Genomic DNA, 24,929 nt, shown 5'->3' on the forward strand with positions numbered 1-24,929 from the left:
GCAGGAACTCTGGGGCTTTGGCAGCAAACTCACTACACAGAAATCGTGAAGGGCCAACTTTATCCTAATATTTGTCTGCAAGCTTATTGGATGGATGTATTGTCATCACAACAAAGCACATATCGTAGAAAATGCTGATATTCCTTTTAAGAGGGCAGGATAACATGGGTGCGTCCTTAAATATCAGCATGATTGGAAATCTAACTCCATCAGAAATAATTCAGCTTCATATTTAGCCAATATACAGTAATTAAAGCTACATATTTAGCCAATATACAAGTAATTAAATAAATTGTTTTCCCCCTGAAGAATTAGTGGGTATTACTGCTAGGTTAAATACTCATATCAGTATAAAGCATTACATTCTTCCACAGCTATGGGCTTCAGTCAGACCCAGTAATATCCATTATATAAAAAAGATTTTCAAGTAAAAAGTCAACGAGGTTGTTCTACATTGTTCGAAAGTTCTAAATTGATTTAACCACTATCTTTCAGGGTTCACACAATGCAATAGCATGATGAGTCCAATAGATGGCAATAATGGTTCAACAATGAAGTAACTTGCACCCGCCCCCTCTCCCCACCGCCTGCTGCCAGCCTTCTGAAAGTTAGCTGCCCTACTCGATCTATATATAAATGGAGACAGTACCACTGCACTGTCCTCTGAGAAGCTTATAAATGTTTTCACTTGGTTGACACAGTTCAATTACTGAATGACAGCAGTGAAAAAAGTATTGCTTAAAAATCTCCAGGGGAGAAAAGATTTCTGCAACCAACAAGGGTTATTATGTATTGGATTGTTTATTAAGGAAAACCACATACAACCACTTTATAACGCTGATATTGTATTAATTAATAAGATGAATTGATTATATTTTGGATATAAAACGTGTCTTACTACTATATTAGAGACACATTCTTTTAGGGTATTGCCACTTAAGCATTTTTATAATGAAATTTATCCCAAGTTCTTATTACTTTAAAAAAAAAAAATCAGAGAGGGGATTCTTTTAATTAAGTAATTTAAAAAAATTCTTTGGCAGAGCTTTCTACAAAATACTTCATAGGACCCAACAATTCACAGTCATTTCAAATAGCCAATCAGGTCATTCTTTAGTTTCTGTGGGAAAGAAAGAATTTGTCTCGCTTTACTGTAAAAAGCAGAAATCTGATATTTCTCTTGTAAATCTTTGGAGGGATGTTCGGGAAACCTTGTTGAACTATAAAAGATATCTTACTTTACTCTAGTTTGTTAGGACAAGTCTACTAGCAAAGGGCTGAATCCTGCAAGAGGCATCTGGCCTACGGGGGCCATGATAAGTCAACTAGCTTTGAAATACAATACCTTTCACGTTTTTCAAGTTACTGAGTTCCCAATACTGTGAATATCTACAAACCAAATGGCAAATTAGCAGTGCTCTTTATTCAGGGGCCTACCTACGTATTAAAATGTCCAAAAGTTTCCATTGATTGCAGAAGAGACGACAGGGCTAGCTTAGGAAATCTACTGAATAACTAACAGATTGTTGCCCTTTCTCTGTATTAAGCAATAATGTTCACTGCCTATAAAAATCGTCATTTGTGTTATGCATCCTGTTAATAAGAGGAAGAGAACTGGTAGTGGGAAAGGCAGATGGTAAAAAACACAAGCACCCACATGCAAAGGATGACAAGGTTTGCTTGCTAGCATTCAAGGGATAGCGTTGTGTTAGGAAATAGGTGTGAATGGTAGGCCTGTTAATGATATTCACTTCCAAACTTCAAAGAGAACATTTTTACTGAGAACAAAAATTATTTTTGAAAAAATTTTGAAAGACCTGCACAATAATGATGAAACTCCACATTCAAAAGCTACAGGACAAACCCTTTCAAAGAATTATATAATGTCTGTTGATAAAGATTTTAATCTAAACAAAAAAACAGGCAACTGAGACAGAAAAATAGAAGAAAAGATAAATCAGAGTCTCAGGCTACTTTTTTTTTTTTTTTTAACCCTGATTGTCCTAGAGTTTATATTTTAATTATTTTAAAATCTTATAACTGATGCATAATAGGCGTACAGAAAAGTACACATATTGTAAGTCCACAGTGCAAAGAATTTTCCCAAATAAACGTGTCTCAGTAAGTGATATCCAGATCAAGAAACAAAATACAACCAATCTCTAGAAGGCTCTTGGGCTCTCTTCTGGTTGCTTTTCCCCCAAGGGAACCCATTATCCTGACTTCTAATAGCATAAATTAGTTTTGCCTGTTTTTTGTATGTTATATAGGTTAAATCATACAGTATGTAGTTTTTTTGTACCTGACTTCCTTTGCTCAGCTTATGTTTATTTATAGTGATTCATCCGTAGTTTTCATTTAGCTATAGATCATTCTCATTGCTGCATATTCTTCCTTTGTGTGAATATACCATAATTCATTTATCTGTTGATGGGTATTTGGCTTCCAGTATTTGACTATTCTGAATACTGCTGCTTTAAGCAATTCTTGTACGTGTCTCTTAGTAAACCTAAATACACATCTTTGTCAAGTATATACCTAGGAATGGAACTCCTGAGGTACAGGGACTGCATATATTCGGCTTTTACAGACACTGCTAAGTGGTTTTCCAAAGTGATTGTTCCTATGTTTAACTTATAACTGAAAACATAAAGTTTTCTTCCACGTAATCACCCTGCAATCAGGAGATGTCTGTAATGCAGTCTTCAGATTGCCAAGCTTCTGACTGAACTTGGAAGATAAATTAGACTAAATGACAAATAATCCAAAGGAAATGAGTGACCACTGAATTCTTTTCTCATCAACCACAGAAATCTATTTCGACCTTAATTTAAAAGGGAAAGAAATGATATTAGGCATCCTCTAGGAGCTTCGAAAGATAATTTAAGCAATTTTGCCATGTCACAGACTTTAAAAAGCTCTTTAAAACATGAAAAAATTGAAATGCCCAGAACTCTTCAGCATATCGTCAATGACAATGCATCCAGTGCTCAGTTCTATAGTTAATATTTCCCATTATGAAGCTTAAAGTCACATGGTCACTCTGAAGACTATTTGGCTTGCATGGTAGCCAGAATAATGACCTCCTAGAGATGTCTCTGCTCCATGAATATGTGGGACATTGCAGGTGAGATGGAGTTAAAGACCTTGACATGGGCACAATTATTCTGGATTATCTGGATGGACTTGAGTTCTTGCCAGCAGAGGACATTTCCTGCCTGTGGTCAGAGGGAGATGTGACCACAAAAGAAAGGTTAGTGAAATGTAGCCTTGCTGGCTTTGAAGCTGGAGGAAGGAGCCCCAAGCCAACGAATGTGGGTGGCCTCTAGAAGCTGGAAAGAACAAGGAAACAGCTTCTCCCTTAGAGCCTCCAGGAAGAAACACAGCCCCGCCCACACCTGGAGTATAGCCCAGTGAAACCCAGGGGGCTTCCTGACTTATAGGACTAGAGGATAATGCATTTGTGTTGGTTTAAGCCACTAAGTTGGTAGCAGGGAGAGAAAACCAGTAGTTTAAAACTGTGCAGAAATAGGAATGTTCAAAGTCCTTCAAAGCTAATTTCAGAGCAGCAAATTCTTTTTAATTCTTTTTTTGTTTTGAGATGGAGTCTCGCTCTGTCACCAGGCAGGAGTGCAGTGGCTAGATCTTGTCTTACTGCAACATCTGCCTCCCAGGTTCAAGTGATTCTCCTGCCTAAGCCTCCTGAGTAGCTGGGACTATAGGCACATGTCACTATGCCCAGCTACTTTTTGCATTTTTGCAAAGAGACAGGGTTTCACCATGTTGGCCACCAAAGAAATGGGGTTTCACCATGTTGGCCACCAAAGAGACGGGGTTTCACCATGTTGGCCAGGATGGTCTCGAACTCCTGACCTTGTGATCTACCTGCCTCGGCCTCCCAAAGTACTGGAATTATAGGCATGAGCCACCACGCACAGCCCAGAGCAGCAATTCTTAAACCAACACAGAACATGATGGGGAGAGCCCACCAGCCCCTCACCGGCTCCTGGGGATGAGGGCTCGAACATGCTGGAGGAGTCACTGCAGGTGTTGGAGGCTTGTTCTGAGAGCTTCTTTTTGCCGCTTCCTTCTGATGACTTGTGTGATTTCTTCTTATTTTTCACCAAAATTTTATACATTAAATCCATAGGGCTTGGAAGAGGAACTCCAGATTCCAGCTAGTAGAAATGAAAGGCATACTCTTTAAAACTACTGCTCCCTCTTTCAGATCCCCTCCCCAGATCCCCTGTTCAGCTTTGTATACCGAATGTCTACACTGTTCTTCCCCACCTTCAATACTGCTCATTAAACTCTTAGTGTATCCTGCACGGGGGCTATTTACATCAAAGATATATTTTCATTACTATACTTTTTTTTTGCAACATATTCTACATGAATAAGACCATAGAAATATACTGGTAGATTTGATGTACTAAATCTGAACATTTATGAATTTTCCAATGGACCATAGAAACCCAATCATCTTGGTTTAGGACAGATAAGAAGGCCCTGGCCTGAATTTTCAAAGGAGGGAAGCCAGGCATCTGCTAGGAGGAGTCGGTAAAGACGGGCAGAAGCTTCCAGGTAAGCCCATGAAATCATTTTTTCAGATGCCCCTTAAAATCGGCAAAATCCCTATCCTGATACTAGGTAGTTTAGCTGCACATGTCCCTGGCATCAGCAGAAGAGGACGAGGTGGCTTTAGATTTCCTCCCAGCCCTAAGGTTCAAGGTACCATATTTGCAAGCCTTATTTTTACTGTTTCAAGTTTGTACATCTAACGGGAAAATCAATTTCCCATGAGAGGGTCATTAGATATTATATCAGAAAGCATGTGTGCAAGCCACAAGATAGGTTACTTTGAGAAAATCTATAAAATGCCTAAGTTGGTCCTCTATTCTTGGCTTGCAATGAGTGTAGGGACTGGTATAAACTCACTTAAAAATGCATGGAGGTCGGGCAAAAGGGTGCAGGAAGGAAAATGTTACTTTAGGATATTTCTGCTGCTTTCCTTCCTAAAGCAGAGATATCATCATGGCAATGGGCAACCTGAGTTGTGCCACACCGAAAGGTGCATGCAAGGAAATAGAAAGCAGCCAGCAGGGACAGGCCAAGAAGACATTGTGCCACCTGCAGTGTCCTGTTTTGCCAACCCACTCATCTCAAAGGGGTGTGATGAGGTTCCTTGGGAGTGAGCAGAGGCCTGTCCTCTTGGACTGTCTCTATGGGCTGATTGTAATTGTTGGGAAATCTGCACTCTTGATTGAGTTTCATCAGGCAGCCAGTGAGAGAGAAGAGTGTGGGAAGAGGAAGAGAGCAGAGGCACTTCCTGTACCCTTTGTGGGGCCCATTGCTGGTATCCTCCTTGTCAAAGATTTCATCATCAACTGCATTAATCTTACCAAGAAACATAAACATGAAAAGGAAGTCAGTTTTCCCTCAACCTTGTTCATCAATAATGCACACATTCCTTCAAAGACAAACATCAAAACTGCTTACTGGATATTTTTCCAGGGGCTCCATGAGAAGGGCATCCCCAAAGATCAGTCGGCAGTACTCCGCCATCTTGGCTTGCTGCTTTGGGCTAAGGGAGAACAAGAACAGAAGAAGGAAAGCAGGAAGGCTTATCCAAAGAGCCTGAACAGGATTGCTTTTTGTTATTAACTACAGAAAGAAGTGATTCTCTAATCCCACCCGTCAGGATTGGTTTTTATCATCCTAGATATTTATCCTAACTTACGTGAATTTGAATAACATACACAAGTGGACAGTGAAAGCATTGACGTGTAAGGTGGTTCCCAGGGCAGACCCTTATAGACACAGGTGGAGGGGACAGCAGGTCAATTGCTGTCACTGGAGCCTTGAAATCCCCAGAGTTAGAGGCTCAGTCCCTTTTGTTTAACTCACTGATTCCAAGTCAATTGCAAGACACTTGGAGAAAGAACCCTTTCATATTTCCCTGTAAATTCTCAAGTGAAATTTGTAAACCACTGCTGCAAAAGAGTGTTTATGAGGAGATGAAAGAGGATAGATAAGGAAGGATGGCAGGGAGGGAGCTGAGTAGGGAAAGAAAGACAATGGAGAGAGAAAAAGAGAGGGAGAGAATCTCAAAATGTAGAAAAGGGCAGACAGGCAAACAAACAGTGTGTCACTTGGGGAGGGGGTCCTGGAGGAAAGATAAAAGTAGCAGGCACCTCGGGGAAAGTTGTGTGCAACTCTTATGTACACAATAGAAAAGCAAAGGTGGTATCATTCTGAATATGTTGCCAGTAGGGACCTGGTATAATGGAAAAAGGCTGGCACTGCAGGATTTGCTGAGCTGAGCTCCAAAGTCTGAACCACTGTGGGTCTACATAATGAAGAGAATAATAACTGTTCTTGGAAAGGGACAGAGGATGCTGAGAAGATGAAATGAAGTAATGGATGCAAACGCCTTTGAAACATTAAAAGAGCAGGGCAAATGTAAGATGATTCCACTGTTACAAGGTGGCGTCCGCCAGCTAGACTAGACAAATCCTATGCCCAGTAACTTGTAAACACAGCTGATATAGGGGAACATTCATATTCTTTCAATGCTACTGCTTCCCCTGACCTTTCAAAAAGCAATAATTTTTTTCCTCACTTCGTGGAATGTTAAATATCATTATAAAGGTATCCAATTCCTTTAGGTTTTATGGATTTTGAATTTGATCTACAGTCTGTCGAACTTGATTTCCAATAGTTATCTCTACATGCTGCAATGATAATACATTTTAGCAGAATTGTGACTGTAATAAGAATAAGTAACAGCGATGAAAAGCCTCCTTGATGAAAATTCAAATCGATCATAAAATATAATTCTTATTTTCATTCCCTTTTCCATGAATGTTTAAGCCTGGATCATGAGCTGTTCATTTTTTTTTTTTTTTCCCTGGGGTTAGGGGGGTGGTATTGAGGGTTCAAATCATATTGCAATGGTCCACAGGAAAAGTCACTATTTTGTATTCCTTTTTTTCTTTTTAAAAACAAAGCATGTGCTCTGGGGGGAAAGTGAGTTCTCTGGCATTTGAATATGAACCCCCAAGTCACTGCTTCCTTGGAACTGCAGGGAGAGGCTAAGGAGAGATTCAAAGGACTTGCAAAGTCCTCCACAGCAACCTTGCCCCTTCTCACCAGGCCTCTCTTGGTCTGTATGGGAGCTTACTAAATGGCTTATGCAGCCATCAGAATACACTACCACATTCCTCAGCAGTATTAGGGAGAGAAGAAAAACTACTAATCAGAGAATTGATCCTGAAAAGCATTGGAGGTTGCTGCAGAAGGACAAGTCATTAGAAACGGTCTATGAGACCTTTGGGAGCAGGCAGAGAAGTGGCTGAATAGGTAGGGCCAGCCCCAGGCATCCTTGGGTTCAGGTCTTCTTCCTCCAGTGATAACTTGCACAGGGGTTCAACCAGGTCAGCCTGCACTGTGGCTGCTGCTGATAAGAAATGCATTTGTGCTGGGACGACATGTTCCAGAGTACACTAAAGAAATGGCCAAACCCTCCATTTCCCTTTTACAGAAAGATGCTGCTCAATATCATGGAGCATTACTTCTTCAAGTGTGGTCCCTGAACCATCAGCATCATCATCACCAGGAGCTTGTTAGAAGTGCAGATTCTGAATCAGAGACTCTGGGACACTGGAGTCTGCATCTTAACAAGCCCTCTTCATTCTGGTGTGTGTTCAAGTTTGAAAACCACTGTGATTGATTAAAATAAGTCAACATGTGCTGAAGTTGATGACATTTTTCCTGAATGTTGGAAATTGGGAGCCCCGAATTATCTCTGATCAAACACCTGGAGTGAAAGCAGAGCGTTTTACCTGAAAGCCCTGCTCTCAGGATTTTCCAGGGAACCATATTCTCTCCAGTAGAGGAATTTCAGGGAGATGTCCCAAATATCCCCAAACAGGTGTCCTCTGTCAGGAAGTCCCCAAATCAGGCCCAGATAAAGATTTTACTGGAGCCATGATTATCACTCAGTTCCACTAAGGAATCACCTGAGCTGTTAATGCGCAGGTGACAGGATCAAGTCCAAGTCCCCTGATTCACGTAGCTGGGACAAAAGCCCTGGAACGTGCATTTTAAGCCAGCCTGCAGATAATTCTGATGCAGGTGGTTAATAAACCATGGTGGTTACAGCTTAGCTCTTCTATTTCATTCACGTCACCTGGGGTCTTATTAAAATGAAGAGTCCAACACAGAGTCCAGGGTGGGGCCCAGGACTCGGCTGCAGCTCTAACTTGCTCACCAGCGATGTAGATGCTGCTGGTCTGAGGACCACATTTTTAAGAACAAGAATCTATGTCTAATGTAGACGTTTAGAACCCGCCTGAGGGTTGGGCGTGGTGGCTCACGTCTGTAATCCTAGCCCTTTGGGAGGCCAAGGTGGGCAGATGACCTGAGGTCAGGAGTCCAAGATCAGCCTGGCCAACATGGTGAAACCCTGTCTTTACTAAAAATGCAGAAGTTTGCCAGTTGTGGTGGTGCGTGCCTGTAATCCCAGCTACTCAGGAGGTAGGAGAATCGCTTGAACCTAGGAGGCAGAGGTTGCAGTGAGCCGAAATTGCACCACTGCACTCCTGCCTGGGTGACAGAGCGAGACCCTCAAACCAAACAGACAAACAAGAACAAAAGCAAAAACAAAACCTGCCTCAGAATCAACTGAGATGGACAGAACAAGAGATAGGTGTCCAAGCAAAAAGTAAAATGAGCTATTTGGTAATCAGGCTATCCACGTTCTCAATAAACATGCACACCACCTGATGGAACTAAATCAGACCAGAGAGCAAATACTGATTTGAAAAAGTCAGAGGAAAACAAACCGACTTTAATTGCAGGTCAGAACTGCAGAAATAAAAGGCATTAAAATTGCAATTAGCAAAAAAACAAAATCCTGACGTGTTTAGAGCATCAGTATCAGCTATCATGGAGATGAAGTGAGAGGAAAAAAAAATCACAAATGCATTTTGAACTTTAGGTCATAGCAGACATTTCTGAGCATAATAAAATAGTATTTTATTATATGCTGGGACAGAGGTCAGGGCAGAGGTCTGGGGCAGAGGTCAGTTTTCCTGACTGAGGAACTCACTTGATTTCTTGGGGGTAAATCCTCCAATCTGAATTAAACCAACTTCTTTCCCTACAAAGGAGGAATCTGCAATCCATGGAAATTAAGAACCTTGTTCAAAATTTCACAGTTTTCTGTGGCTGAACATGGGTAAAGCTTACTTTACTTGAATTTGGTGTAGAATTCTTTTTATAAAAGTGCTGGTTCACAAGTAGGATGTCAGAGTCAAGTAGAGCTTTCAAAAATATATTTTCAAGTCTTATTTCTAGAAATTCTAAGTCAGGGTAAGAGTGTAGCTCAGAAATCTGCATTTTGAAGATACTTCATGAGATTCCGATGTAGCAACAGGATACATTGAAAGCAGCTAATAGCAGATTCCCTTTTATTGTCCATGGATAGGTGACTTCAGATATTGGGAGAGAAAACCAGAAATTTCAGTGGCTTTTCTCGTTTTTTCTTTCTTTTTTAATAAATTAATTTTTTTTTTTTTTTTTTTTGATACAAAGTCTCACTCTGTCACCCAGGCTGGAGTGCAGTGGCATGATCTCGGCTCACTGCAGCCTCTGCCTCCCGGGTTCAAGTGATTCTCCTGCCTCAGCCTCCTGAGTAACTGGGACTACAGGCACCCGCCACCACACCCACTTTGTATTTGTAGTAGAGACAGGGTTTCACCGTTTTGGCCAGGATGGTCTCGATCTCCTAACCTCGTGATTCGCCCATCTCAGCCTCCCAAAATTCTGGGATTACAGGAGTAAGCCACCGTGCCCAGTCCTTTTCTCCTTTTTTTCTAGTGTAAATTTGTTTTGGACGTGTGGCCCAAGTGAGCTGGGACCAGAGTTCTAAATCTGAAATTCCATATATGCAGCACACAGGGGAATAAAATAGTTTATCAGAGATGGCAGATAGGTGTCAGATGTCTTGCTGGTCTGTTCCGAGGTCACTGTGCTGAGAAGGATTCTGAGGTTACTTCTAGGTTTAGTGGGAAAGAGTGCTGCTACTGCCTGCTATGGGTTCAGGAACTAGATGAGGTGACTCACAAGTCAAGCATGGGGTTTTACCAGCGAAGGGAAAGCTTATCGGTTTTCTTTGGGTGTGTGCTAGCCTCCCAGGAAAGAATGGTGGCTGAGCAGTTTTGATATCTGAAGGACAAGGGAAATATGAAGCAAGCAACTCCCACCCACTTCCTCCACAATAGAATTTTATCTTTTAGTATTTCACTGCCATTCCATTATCTCAGTGGCTTGGGACACAATCACGGCATCCTGGAAAGGCTGTTTTCCTGTTTTCTTTTGTCATATATAAGTTATTAATGAATTTTTCATAGCTAAATTTATCATTTTTAAGCCAGTAAGGGCAGTACAATGGCACTAGTCTCTTTGGCTTTGTGCATGATGCAGAAATTAGTTTTCATGTCCAGTTCTGGATCTCTAAATGACTGGTGTGAAGAACTGCAAAAACCATCTTGTGTTTAAGCATTACAAGCCACAGAGGTGAACAATTGCTGGCCATTGCCTGGTGGATGCTCTCATTGTCTGAATTTGATGTTTTGAAGGCTCGTGATGCTTCTGTTTAGGCGTAGGAGATATGTTGGTTAAAAGTGTGCGTTTTGAAGAAACACTAACTGGATTGGAATCCCATCTCTGTCATGTTTTAGTTACATGGCCTTGAGCAAGTTGTTCATCCTTTTTAGGACTCAGTTTCATCATCTGTAAAATGGTGATAATGATAATATTTACTCTTAGAAGCACCTGGGTTTGTGGTGAGGCTTACATGAGCTGAGGCTTGTAAAATATTTCAAAAACTGCTTGCCACAAAAAAATGTTTAATAAAGGTTAGCTATTAGGTTGGTGGTAGTGGCGGTTGATATTTTTCTGGCTATGTCAAGGGGAAGCTCAGTGTAGCAGGTGTGACAATACAGAATGGAACCATAGCCTTCCATTTTGTCTAATTTAAATAGAAACATCTCTTTAAGAAAATAAGTATGCCAATCCCAGCACTTTGGGAGGCCAAGGTGGGCGGATCACCTGAGGTTGGGAGTTCGAGACCAGCCTAACCAACATGGAGAATCCCCGTCTCTACTAAAAATACAAAATTAGCCGAGCATGGTGGCGCAGGCCTGTAATCCCAGCTATTCGGAAGGCTGAGGCAGGAGAATCACTTGAACCCGGGAGGCGGAGGTTGCAGTGAATCAGGATCGCTCCATGGCACTCTAGCCTGGGCAACAAGAGTGAAACTCCGTCTCAAAAAACAAAAAACAAAAAAAAAAGAAAAGAAAAGAAAGAAAGGAAAAAAGAAAAGTATGCCAGATGCCCTTCTTCTATTAAAAAAAAAAAAAGAAAAAAAGCGTCCTCAGGTCGAAACTACAATGCCTGAAAGAAAAGTGCTAAAGTATTGTGATAGGGTTTGAATCTGCATCTCTGCCCAAATCTCATGTCAAATTGTAACCCCCGATGTTGGAAGTGGGGCCTGTTGGGAGATGATTGGATCATGGGGGTGATTTCTTTTGGTTTAACACCATTGCCCTCGGTACTGTTGTTGTGATAGTGAGTTCTCACGAGATCTGGTTGTTTAAAAGTGTGTGACACCTCCTCACTCTCTTAGTCCTCCTCCTGCCATGTAAGACACCTGCTTCCACTCTGTCTTCCCATGAGTAAAAGCTCCCTGAGGCATCCCCAGAAGCAGATGCCACCAGGCTTCCTGTACAGCCTGTGGAACTGTGAGCCAATTAAACCTCTTTTCTTCATAAATTACCCAGTCTCTGGCATTTCTTTATAGCAGTACAAGAATGGACTAATACACATTGTTACAGGCCAATTACAAATGAATGGACAGAGATGAGAAATTGTTTAACAGAGTCAATTGCAAAGCAGAACCATCACAGCAAACTAGGTATTAAATACAGCCTCTAAAGAGGTGCCCCTTTGAGTAAGAACAGAAATAGCATGGAACAGAATAAATTCCTTTCTCTTCCTTTGACCCTCAGAAGCATTGGAGAAGCTATGTGCCAAAGGATTACATCATTCATTGAATGATTGTTGCATAATGAAACAGAACCACAAGCCAGTAAACGTAATATGGATTTCTGGAGGGCAAACTTAAAAAATACAGATAATTATAAAATTGTCACATTTAACTACTTAGAAATTCTTCAAGTTGAAATGTGCTCATGACCAATCTGCATCTTTAATATTTAGTGAATTATCTAACAATTAGAGAATTGAAGCACGTGTTGCAAATTATTTGGACAAAGAGGCTCAGTGACCTGGGAAAGGCTCTCATTAGGAAGGAGGGTAAAAAGAAACTTGTAATCCAAATTAGGACAGGTGCTGCTGGCTTTTAGCTGAAAATTCTGGCTTAGGTTCCTGAAATGAAAGAGGGGGCTTTCATTCAATATGGATAACAATCTTTCATTCTGTAGCTCTTTAAAGTGAGTAACTACATGATAAACTAATATACATCTATTAGATATAAATGTGTCTCTCTTTGGTAATGTGTGATAAAATGAATATAAAACAGTGAAGTCAAAATAACCTTTTCTTTGTGTAGCTCAGCAATACATGCAGGCTATTTTGAAATTGGCAAATACAAATATTAACAAACAGGAAAGCCAGTGAAAAGGGGGAATATGGAGGTTTGGTGAACTGAGTTCTGTGTAAGTGCAAATTGGTAAAATGGAATTCACAGCTCTCCCTCCACCTGCCAAAAGGTGATGTTGGACTCAAATTGTGTGCATAGAAGGAACTCATGAAGGACGGTTATAAAAGTAGCCCACAGCACCCCAAATCTATAACAGAGACATGTATTGTGTAGGAAAACACGTTCCATTGCATTGCAAAAAGAAGAGATTTTAATTTAAAAACCATACTATGGTATGAAAATAGATCCTACAAGTCCAATGGACAATTTTAATGTTGATTATTTTAAGTGAATTCCATTACCTACAAATGAAAACATGCCAGTTAATATATAACATGACTGAAGAACACCATTAATAATGTCAAATAATTTTAAATCTGATAAACAATTACTCAGTATGCCCCATTTGGGAAAAAGACTCTTTCCTGAATATGTTGAATACTTACGAATCCACATGGTTCTCAAATGAAAGGAGAATTGGAAAAGGTGAAGTCTTAAATGCACACTCCGCTATTGCTTCTATCACTTCCTAAAAATGAGAACACATGGATATTCAGTATGCCAGAAGTTTTCATCTGTATATTCTGGAGGGGTATTAAATCTATTAATATAGTTGTCTTTTCCATTCAGAGAATTGTATCAAATGGCCTGAAATGGCTAGAAGGGATTTCGAGGGCTGCTGGACAGTGCTATTTCTGACTCTTGATTCTGCAAAGTTATAAGAAGATTGGATTTTGGTGAGAGAGAAATGCAAAGGAAAGGATTCTCCTGTCTGCTAATTGTTATCTATTTTTTAATAATGAAAGAAATCTAATCATATATAAATATTTGGGACAGTAAGGGAAGGCAAAAATTTTCACCCACAAATCCACTTTCTGAACCAAACCATTGTCCGCATTTCATTATATTCACTTCTAGTCTGTCTCTCATGTATTTATGTAGTTTAGTTTTAATTACAGTATATACTCAACTTGTATTTTTAAAAAGCATTGTTATTGAGATGTAACTTTTTTGAGATATAATCTGCCCATTAAAAGTGTACAGTTCAATGGTTTTTAGTATATTCAGAGTCACACGAGCGCCATCCCAATGTAAGTTAGAACATTTTTATTGCCTCAAAAAGAAACCATGTACCCACTAGCAGTCACTCCCCATTCCTGCATCCCACCCCACACACCTAGTCCCAGGCAATCATTCATCTACTTTATGTCTTCATAGATTTGCCTATTTTAATTATTTCATATAAATGTAACCATCCAATATATGATTGTTTGTACTGACCATCTTTCACTTAGCATGGTTTCAAAGTTCATCCATGTTGTAACATGTATCAGTGCTTCAATTTTCAATCTGCATTTTAAAAAATGTATATGCCACAAGTTTCAATATGTGTACAAAATTCTAGAAAGTAAAGGTATCAAAATTGATTTAACCATTCCCCAACTGTCGGACAGCTACATTTTCAGAGTTGTCATTCAAATAATTCTACAAAGAACATCTTCATTTTTTCCCTAATATCTTGAATGATTTTCTGGGAATGAATTCTCAGAAGGGGAATTCTTGATTTAAGAATATGAATACTCTTACAGTCCCTCATGTATCTTCAGATTGCTTTTCATTTTAGATTGCCCAGAATAAGGCATGCAGGACCAGATTTCAATGCATATTCACCAGTTTGGGGCATTATTCTTAAAAATGTTTTTCTTACTTAAATGGTAGTAAAGTGCAGTCTCATTTATTATTTAATTACATCACTTTCAGTAGTAGTGAGGTTTCATATTCCCATACACTTGTTTTTAGTTATATTTATTTTTTTCATATTCTCCTTTTAAGTAGGGATTTCCACTCCTATTCCTTATGCCTGAGCCTTTTCTGCTATCGTCTCTACCTTCCCCATTCAATGTATAGCGTTCTTTATATCCACTCCTCAAAACTATTTCCCTGGCCCTAGAATATAAATAAGGCTTTCTAATTCTGTACTACATTTGCATATATCCTCTAAGAAGGATTTGCCTGCATGGAGCGAGAAGAATCACTTTTACTGTTTCTTAGAAATGAACTCACAGATTATTTTTCATACATAATCAGTTTAACTTTTATGATAGTTGAGTCTGTCAAAAAAAAAGAGCAAGCACTATAAAAGGTAAGCAACATCCAGATTTTAAATGCTATATTTGATTTATTTGAGCACAGGCTTTGGATTCAAAAGTCTGTTTTGAATCCTTGCCTCTGAGATTTACAAGCTGTGTGACCTTAGGAAAATCACTTAATGCCTCTGAGTATTGGTTTGCTGACCTATAAAGTGGGGGCAATAAACCTCACTTCACAGATCTGTTGTGAAGACGCAGCAAGGGAAGGCAAAGGATTCAGCTCATCATGGTTATATATTCTCAGTTCAACTAAGGTGCAGAGATATTAACTGACTTACCTTAAGTCATAGAGAAGAGAATCCCAGGAAGGGATTAAACCCCAGGAAGATTTGTCTGACTCTAGAGCTTATTAATACCCAACCATTGCAGCAACTTCCATGCAGCTAATAATCTCAGCCAACTAAGAGCAAAGCCCTCAAAAGAACTGAGAATAGAGGTCATCAAGGATGTGGATACTAAGTGTGGGAAAAAAAGGGCTGGATTTTGTTTATTTCATAAATTTGGCACTAGTGTATCAGGTAAAGGATAAATACAGTAGAGCCATTCTCGCCTCCTCTCCTTCTCTCACATCTTTCAATTCCTCAGCAATCTTGTCCAAAATAGATCCCGAGTACAGTCAAGTGTCAGCACCTCCACTGCGATCATCCTGATACAAAAACCACTGCAGTCACTGCTGTGTTAGATTTTATCATCATTGCGACTTATTGGCTTCCCCCTTCCTTTGGGAGGATTCTATCTACACACTCTGTTGACCATAGGCTTGGCCATGTGTTTTATTTTGGCCAGGGGCCTGTGTGTGAAAATGACATGTGCTGCTGCTGAGTAGAGTCTTGAAGATCCATCATGTTGTTGTCCAGCCATTTCTCTTTCTCTTCTCCCATGAGTCCACTGATATCATAGATGGGGGTTGTTCTTTCAATATGAATTCCAAACAATAGCAATCAGAGCCACAGCTGACATCTAACCTGAGTGAGAAGTAAACCTTTGTGGCTGTAAATCACTGTGATCCTGGAGTTTCTTCTTATTGCAGAAAAACCTAGGAGAAGCTGACTGATACAGTCTTTTTACTGCTTTCCTGGCTTCTAGTGCTTGCCGCTGTATTCCACACCATAGCCAGAGTCATTGCTCCTAAACATGAGTAGACAGTTTCGCTCCTTTTAATAAACTTTCCAATGACCTCCCATTTCACATGGAATGAAGTCCAAATTCATTATCATAATCTACAGAGCCTAACTTGATCTGGCACCTGCCATTTCTTTAAATTCATCTCCTTTTCCTCTCCCTCTCTGTCACCTGGATACAGTCCATTGATCTTGTTGCTTTTCCTTGAATATATCAGGCATGCTTTCATCTCACCATCTTTGCACTATGTTCCTTCAGTCAAAAATACTCACATGAAAGCATGATATATTGCATTGATTTGGGAGTAAGTACAGCATCTGTGCCTAAACATCACCTTACCAAAGGCCTGCCTCCACCATCCAGACAGCATAACTCAGCTCTCTCTTTTCCTTGTCCACTGATTTAGATTGTTTTAAAGGGCATGTTTCTATGCACTGTATCTTTGTGTTTATTTTGATCTATCTTTCCTCACTAGACAGTGTAAACTTCTTGAGGTAAGAACTTGTTTTCTTCACTGTTCTGCTAAGGCACATTCTAGATGCTCACAAAATACTTTCAAATGAATGAATGAACTCCTGATATGTGACAGAAGAGAAACAGAATTTATCTAGTTGTGTTCCCATTCATTCTTCTGTTGACTAGCTCAGAGATCAGCACACATTTTTCATAAAGGACCAGGTAGTGTTTTAGGCTTTGCTGGACATAGAGTTTCTATTTCTACGGCAACTATTCAACTCTGCCTTTGAAGCTGGTGATGATTAATTTTATGTGTCAACTTGACTGGGTCATGGGGTGCCCAGATATTTGGTTAAACATTCTTCTGGGTGTCTCTGTGAGGGGTTTCTGGAAGAGATTAACATTTACATTGGTAGACCGAGTTAAGCAGCCTGCCCTCCCTAATGTGGATGGGCCTCATTCAATCCACTGGAAGCCTGAATCGGAAAAAAAAAAAAAAAAAAAAGACAGAGTAAAGGAGAATTTGCTGTTTCTGCTCGACTCTTTTTGAGCTGGGACATCAGTCTTCTCCTACCTTGAGACTTGGACTTGTACTGCAGCTTGCACCATTGGCTCTCCTTATTCTTACGCCTTTGGATCGGGACTGCTATTGTACTATTAGGTCAGCTGGGTCTCCAGTTTGTCAACTGAAGATCTTGGAATTTCTCAACCTCCATAACCACATGAGCCGGTTCCTTTTAATAACTCTGTCTCTCTAGAAAGAGAGCCAGTCCAGACTAATGCATAGCCCCAAAGTAGCCACAGATAATATGCAAATGATTGGATGTGGCTGTGTTCCAACAAAGCTTAATTCACAAAAGTAGATGGCAGGATAAATGTGGCCTGCAGAAGATAATCTGTTGACCTTTGGACTAGTCTGATCATTGGCTTAAGCAAAGCTTAAAACTTGTAACCAAAGTAAATGTAATTTTGTATTATAGAAGGTTGAATGTTGATTCATACTCAATAGCCAGATTAATTTTTTAACAACTTCATGGCTGAAATTTCCAATAAACATTGAGCTGTAATTTTTTTAAAGTCCTTCAAATATACATGTAAACAAAAGTGTAGTTAGTCTTTGCTACCTGTTTTTTTTTGAAATGAAGTCTTGCTTTGTTGCCCAGGCTGGAGTGCCGTAGCATGATCTCGGTTCACTGTAACCTCTGCCTCCTTGGTTCAGGCAATTCTTGTGCCTCAGCTCCCAAGCAGCTGGGACTACAGGCACATATCACCACACTCAGCTAATTTTTTGCATATTTAGTAGAGATGGGGTTTCGCCATGTTGGCCAGGCGGGTTTTGAACTTCTGACCTCAAGTGATCTACCTGCCTCAGCCTCCCAAAGTGCTGGGATTACAGGCATGAGCCACTGCGCTGGCCAGCTTTGCTAACTTTTCTGATGATGGCTCTCTTCATTGTCTATTTGAGAACTTCTCCAGCTGCCTTTAATAATGAAAGTGGATTGTGGGCTCGCCTCATTGGTATTTAGGCCAAGGAGAGTCAAATCTGAAGGTGGGTAAGCCCCTCCTCCCCTCCTCTAATTTAGGAAGTGGGTATTTAACTTCAGGTCAAATCTCTCTCATATCTTTATCTTAGGCTGATAAAATGTGAGTGCTTCTCTGGGCCCGCTCTTAGACTTGTAGGGAGTCCATGTTCCCCATCTTCGTAGCTCCCTGGGTTTCGTTCTCTCTTCCCACAGTGGGGATGCTAGTGTGGTCTGAACTACAACTGGGCCACTGGGGTTCCTATACTTTCCTGTCTTGCTTCCCCTGCTTTTCCCTTTGTCCTGACTCTGACATTGTGTACTTCTGATCTTGTGTGCTTGACTTAGGACTCATGTTTGCAGTGGAGCATCCAAGCTCATCTGTTGTTCCCTTCTCTGCTCCTACTGGGCCCCTAACCAAGGCCTAGGCTGTGTTTAGTTTACTACAATTTGGGCTTCTGGTACCTTCCTGGAAGTGAAGTGGATGCCATGGGTTGAGCGTAGAGGATGCCCACGTAGAGGATGGCAGCCTTACAGATGACTTAATTCAGCCCCCCACCTTCACTCTGGCTTAATAAGTCCATGCCCATGTAATACACAACCATTATATTTACAGAAAGAAAGCTAACATTTGACTTTTATGCATTTCAATGATAACATCAGAAGCTAACATTTATAGAGTAGTCACTGCATGCCATGCATATTTAAGCAATATTTGTATATTAAGTACAGTTACGAAAGCTTACTTATAATCACCCCAGGAGGTAAACACTATTATCATCTCCATTTTGCTGATAACAAAGGAAACTTGCACTGGGAAGGAAGCTTCTCCAAGGTCTTGCAGCAACTGAATGGAAGAGCTGGTACTGGACCCCTGGCAGTCAGCTCCAGAGAGCATCCTTGCCTTCTGTGTTCACCTTTCTCTCTTTCTCACCCATCCTTCTCCCTCCTCTCTCTGTCCACCTCTCCCCATCTCTACCATAACTTTAGCTAGCAGCTTAGGAAATCTTTTGCAATTATTAAACCAAAAAAAAAAAAAAAAGAATTACTAAATTTCATCTAATAATTTTTAGTTGAGAGCCACTGAAAACTTTAGAAGTTCCACTGGAGAACTTTCATGCTTTTGTGCCTTTGAAATATTTTGTATGATGTGTGTGATCAGTCAGAATGAGAAAACCAGTTATAGCTTTTAAGTTCCACTCTTTCATACTTGCCATAATTGGTGGACATTGGATGTGAAAGTACAGTAATGCTCCATTGTTCCTTATCAAGCCAATACTGTTTTTCAGAGACTTACAGCACTACATTCAATAATCTATAAACCGTATGGGTCAATTACTAAACTCCAGTGAGACAAACTGCCCTTGAAATCCTTTATCCTTGACAGACAACAGTAGGTGTATTTGGATATCCATTTTACATGTGCATTTAGGTAGCAGTGAAATTGCATCCTAAATTATTGTTTCTCTCAGGGAATGAATGACACTTTATTTTCAGAAATGCTCAATTTAACCTACTCAAATTTAATACATTTTCCTCATATATTTTATTACATTATCCAGTTTTCCATCTTGTATAATTGCTGGTTAAAAGGAAGCTGCCTAAAAGGAGAAAAACCACCCAGGGAAAGAGGCGGGTGGGTGGTGTCAAGCATAAGGAGAAAGGATATTGGGTGGGAGAAGATAGAATGAAAACCAAGTGGTGAATTGCTATGTCTAGGCCACCAGGAAGACTAATGTGATGAGGCATAGAAACAGATACATGGGACAAATAATAAAGCCAGACTACAAAACAAAAAGCCCTTCATAAAGAGGCTGAATGTCTCCTTTCCCAGAGCATAAGTTTTTATTTTGACCCATACAGTCAATAGGGAGAAAATGCCAATAGGATCTCTTGCTTTTGGGATCTATCACACAGAAGTTTTCCAGGTCACACACACTGAAAGCAGATACACTGGGTGACATAAAAATGAACTCTGCAATCAATGTATTTTGCTGCTGTGCTATGCAGTGTAGCTATAGAATATAGTCTCATTTTACTGTGAATATCTGGCCCAAAAGTTCAGGGCAGCTAAAACTGGCAAATGTTGGGGAAATGTTTTCCCTGCCTCTACCAACATATTATGTGTAGGATGGAGAAAGACAAATTCACTTATCTGATGAGCAGAGGCAAGAAAGACTAAAAATGGAAGTTATGCTATATTTGATCTACTTGCTTTGGGAAGGGAAAATTCATCCAAAAACATTTATTGAGCACCTACTATATGTCGGGTTCTGCTCAAAGAAGACAACTTGGGACAGATCAGGGAACAGAACAAAGAGCCCTGTCTTTGTGGAGCTTATGCGTTAGTAGAAGAGACAATAAACAAGGAACATAAGAATTAAGCAAATTAGGCAGATTGTTAGAAGGTGATATCATACGAGCCTTAGGAAAATACAATACTAAAAAGTTGGCATGTCAGGGTTATAAAGTGTGGGGATTGGGAGTGGTGGCTGGTGACAGTAGTAAATAGATCGGTCCCAGGAGGCCTCACTGAGAAGGTAACATTTGAGGAAGGCTTCAAGGAGGCAAGGGAAGAACCAGGCAGATACCTATGGGAAGACCATTCCAGGCAGAGAGAAGAGCCTGTGCAAAGGCTGTGAGGTGGGACCAGCCTGGCACAGCCAAGGAACAGCAAGGTCAGTATAGTTGGAGCCCAGTGGGTGAGGGGGAAAGCAGTAAGAAACAAGGTAATGAGGGAATTGCAGATTATGTAGGGCCTTGTGCCCTGTTTCTCTTCTTACTCTTTCTTACAAAGTCACCTTACACACTGGGTTCAGGGAAAGCAGACTGCAGGCTGATAATCAAGCAAGCAGGGCTGGGACTAGGATGAGGCAAGAGAAGCGACCAAGTGCAAAATTTAAAGAGCCACTCACTCTCCAGTGCCAGCTCCGTGCTTACACAGCCCTGAGAGCAAAGACACCCTTAAATTTTACTTGCTAGGTGACTTAATTGCCTTCCTCTAGCCTCAGTCCTGATGCAAAGCATCCTTGCTACTGTATATCTGTCTGCAAAATAGGTTGGCATTTCTACTCCCCACATCCATCCTCACCCACTGTCACCTACCCACATCTCAGCCAGAACCGTCTATCCTGCTATGTGCATTAGCAGGAGGAACAGCTAGAAAAACCAACTGGGATGATGAATTCACTCCTCTCTTTAGCCATCCTGGTTACCTCCCCACTCCCAACTCTAGCAGGCAGAGAGAGAAAGCAGCATTCTGGGCTAGATTTCGTCTTTAAGCCTCTCACCTGCTGGCAAGTGTGTGGACGTGGTTGAGAAGCCTTGCTTCCAGAGCCCAGGAAGATGTGTTCAACCAGCCCGTGACTCTGGGATTACAGATGTAATTGAAGAACCACTTCTATGATCGAGTGCACAAGGAGAGTCACTCCAGGTTGACTCGATGGCAGGCAGAGGCCAAGAAGCAAATGCTCCACATAAAATAAATATGCCTTAGGATATGCTTGCTGTTTATTCTCCCCCAAGGAACTCAGAGAACTTGGGAGGATTTTAAATTATTAAGAAAATAACAATTGCTTCTCACAATGTCTCTGGAGGGTAGACAGGGCAGTGGCCTGGGAAGTGGGGCAGGTCTTCCTGGTGGACGGACAATGTGCAGTGCCACCAGCTCTCAGCTCCATCAGGGCATGCTGTCTGCCATTCCAGGAGCATCATCATCCATCAACAGACAGATGAGCCCAAGATGCACTGGCTCACACGAGGGTCACCTGTCTCCACTTTTTCTTAAAGAGCCCAACTATGTTAAACTGCATCTTAGGTAGTTGACAAAGGACCACAGCAAGGTCTGAGAGGGAGGAAGTGGGACTATGGAATGAATTAAAAAAACATTGATTTTCCACTTAAGAAAATGCAAGGGTCATAATCGTGCTCAATTTCCGGAACAGACACAGCCTTTTAAAGATTTCAATCAGAATTAACGTCAACCCCATATTCAACTTTGTCGTAAAATTTACGTGAAGGATGCTATTTTCTATAATTATTGCATTGTAGGCTAAGTTGAAGAAATCATGAAAAGTCATATTCCTTAGGCACAACATAATATGCGTATTTTTAGGTGTGAATGATATTACTGCTGAAAACATTTTTATTATTGTCTAATACAGCAACTTTGATCAGAAAAATCCTTTTGTTTAAACAGAAACTTGGCTGTCCCTTGAAAATCTTGCTTCTTGTTAGCTGCTGTCTTCAGTGATCCCTGTTTATTTTCTCACATCTCAAGTGTTTCACAGTAAGAAGCTGGGTTTGGGATCTTTTTGCTCTCAATGCTACTTCTAAAACACTACTTTTCAATCTTCTAAAAAAAAAAAAAAAATCCTAGTTCCCATGAAGCAGCCAAAAGAGTTTTTACCTCTTCTTCACTTCTGCCATCTACTGAGCCACCCTCATTCAGCAAAGAGTTGGCAAGTGGCTCACAGTTTCTTCATCCAAAGCTTTTTCACTAACCTTGGCGATATTAACATTATATTCATCCCATATTCTAGTTTCTCAGTACTCTAATCTCCCATTTTCAACGGCCTCGTCTCCACTCACCTTAGTTACTTACATACTTGGACTCTGTTTCCTTGGTTGCTTCAGATAAGAGTTGGTGACACTTCCCTGACACCCAGGTATCCCAGGCAATAGGGCTTATGCCTTGGGACCTAGTGCAAGAGGTTGTCCTCTAGCCCTTCTCTTCTGATTCCCATTTAAAGGGGTGAAAAAGCCTGAGTCAGCCAAGAGAACATTTTCCCTGAAGCCCACACCTTCTTTCTCCAGTCACTCTCCAAGTACCTAGGACCCCAGATTTCCCCTACTCCAACTGCCCCAACCCCCTAGGGAAGGCTCTTTGCAGGAGATGTGGACAGACGTTAGACATTTGGGCTTGGGTGTCCATACACATGAATGTGAGGCCCTTTGTGGTGCAAAATAGAGCTAAGGGTGGAGAAAGAAGAGAGACCAAATGCACCTCATTTCTCATTAACAAGAATGACTGATGCATCTTTATCGAAACAGCTTTAGTCCTGCTTCCTAGATAGGATTTACTAAGATACCCTCTCATAGGATTGTTCCTGCTTGCTGACAGCACCCAATCCATTGTAAAACCCTTCTCCCTTGAACCGTCCCCCAAATCACCTACTACAAGCCCAAGTTCTGTAAGTCCTCGCTAATATACTTTTACTGAGATACCCTAGCTCCCCACAACATGTGTTCTCCTTTGTTGTATGAGCAAACAAACCCAACTTGACCATAAGTATGTTCCTGGGGGTCTTTGACTGATTGGCATCACCATTCCAACAGCTAGCATCACAGAATGGAGTATTATATAATAATTAACAGTAGTAATTAATATTATCATCATGAAAAGAAAGTCAAAAAATCTAGAGTTACCTGAAACAATATTAATGAACCTTCTAAACAATGTGGAGTGAAAAAAGCAAGTCATAAAATAATGTATACTATAGTGTGAATCAATTTACAAATGAAAAAAATGGTGAAGTTACATCATTTAGGGCTGCACATAAATTTGTACTTTGTGCTCTAAAGAAGTGCAAAGTAGGATCACTGTAATAGTCAGGACAGTGGTCACCTCTGAGGGTAAACAGGTCATTCCGATGGGAATGGATACATGGAAGTGTTTCAGGTACACCCAAGTTTCTATTTCTCAATTTAGATGGTAGTTACATGGATGCATACTTTATAGCCATTAGTTAAAGCATATAGATATGTTGTCTGTATTCTTTAAGTATGTACATTTCACAAAAATAAAATGCAAGAAATTAGAAGTAAGAGTGCTAAAGAGGACAAGACAAATACATTGATATTTCCTTTCACAAGACAGTTTCCTTAGAATTTGGTTAGCATGGGTTAATTCACCTGATGCCAATTATTCATGAATAAATAGCCAAATTTTAGCCTCTGAAATTGCAAAGATGATTAACAGCCTTTGGACTTAATTGTGATGACTGGGACTTTCTACCTTAGAAGGCTTTAACCAAAAGGAATCAGGTGTCCCCAGCTGCCTCTCTTAGTAACATTCATATACCCTACCTTGAAAGATATTTCAGTTGTCATGGTGAAGCCATGGGTGATGACAGGTTCCTCTTCTGCAGTTCGTCCCTTCCAGCAGTCCAGCTCCACACAGCGACAACCAGACAGAAGCACTTGGCGATACATCTCAACAGAGGAGTTTCCAGCCAGTTGGCCAGCTATAAAACACCAACAAAACAAACCCCAGATTCCCATGAAGCAAGGAAGACAGTGGTGCTTTCTTAGAAAGGTTCCTCAATCGTGGGAAAACAAAGAGTCTAAGAGCTGGAGCAGTTATTCTTTGCCTTTCTTCTGCCTCAACTTACCAGAAGGTAATGGCTCAATCTCAAATAGAATCTGTAGTAGTGGTTTGGGGAAAGATAGGGCATTGTAACAATAACAACGATGCATGTTTATTAACTCTTTACCATGTGCCAATTACAGGTTTTTGGACTGTATATACATTAAATATTTAATCTTCACAAAAAAATCTCTGTGGTATGACTATTTAATAAAAAAACAACTACCCATTTCACATAATAAAATGGCACAGAGTTCAGTTGCCCAAGTTTCCATTGCTAGGAAGTAGAAGATCCAGGATTATAGCATCAAAACTCACTCTATTAATTCTGACTGCCTCCTGATGAGAATTTATTGCTGGAAGACTGTTCTTTTATATAAGCCAGCTGCCTCTGACATGTTTGCTGAAGGTACAAATGCTGAGAAAAGCTAAACATTCTGTTTTTAAAAAGCTCTTCTAAAAAATAAATTTAAATTAAACAGAGGAGTGCAAAACTTATTCTCTAATAATTACAAAATGTTGTTGAAAGAAACTAAAGAAGACCCAAATAAATGGAAATACATCTCATGTTCATGGAACAGAAGACT

At 40.4% G+C, this 24,929-nt stretch overlaps 1 protein-coding gene across 2 annotated transcripts in view; it reads right to left on the reverse strand.

The window, feature by feature from the left end:
• The window catches only part of PLCB1 (phospholipase C beta 1), a 763,475-nt gene that overhangs the window by 172,911 nt on the left and 565,635 nt on the right, over nt 1-24,929 (reverse strand). For both annotated transcript variants that reach the window (XM_033185644.1, XM_033185645.1), the window contains exons 11-14: nt 24,063-24,220; nt 13,174-13,256; nt 5,500-5,584; nt 4,001-4,178 (exon numbers count right to left, since the gene is read on the reverse strand). In XM_033185644.1, coding sequence (XP_033041535.1) covers nt 4,001-4,178; nt 5,500-5,584; nt 13,174-13,256; nt 24,063-24,220 — 504 coding nt within the window. The remainder of the gene's footprint in view (nt 1-4,000; nt 4,179-5,499; nt 5,585-13,173; nt 13,257-24,062; nt 24,221-24,929) is intronic.

This window comes from Trachypithecus francoisi, unplaced genomic scaffold (assembly GCF_009764315.1).
Source record: "Trachypithecus francoisi isolate TF-2019V2 unplaced genomic scaffold, Tfra_2.0 Lachesis_group21, whole genome shotgun sequence".
Classification (NCBI taxonomy): Eukaryota; Metazoa; Chordata; class Mammalia; order Primates; family Cercopithecidae; genus Trachypithecus; species Trachypithecus francoisi.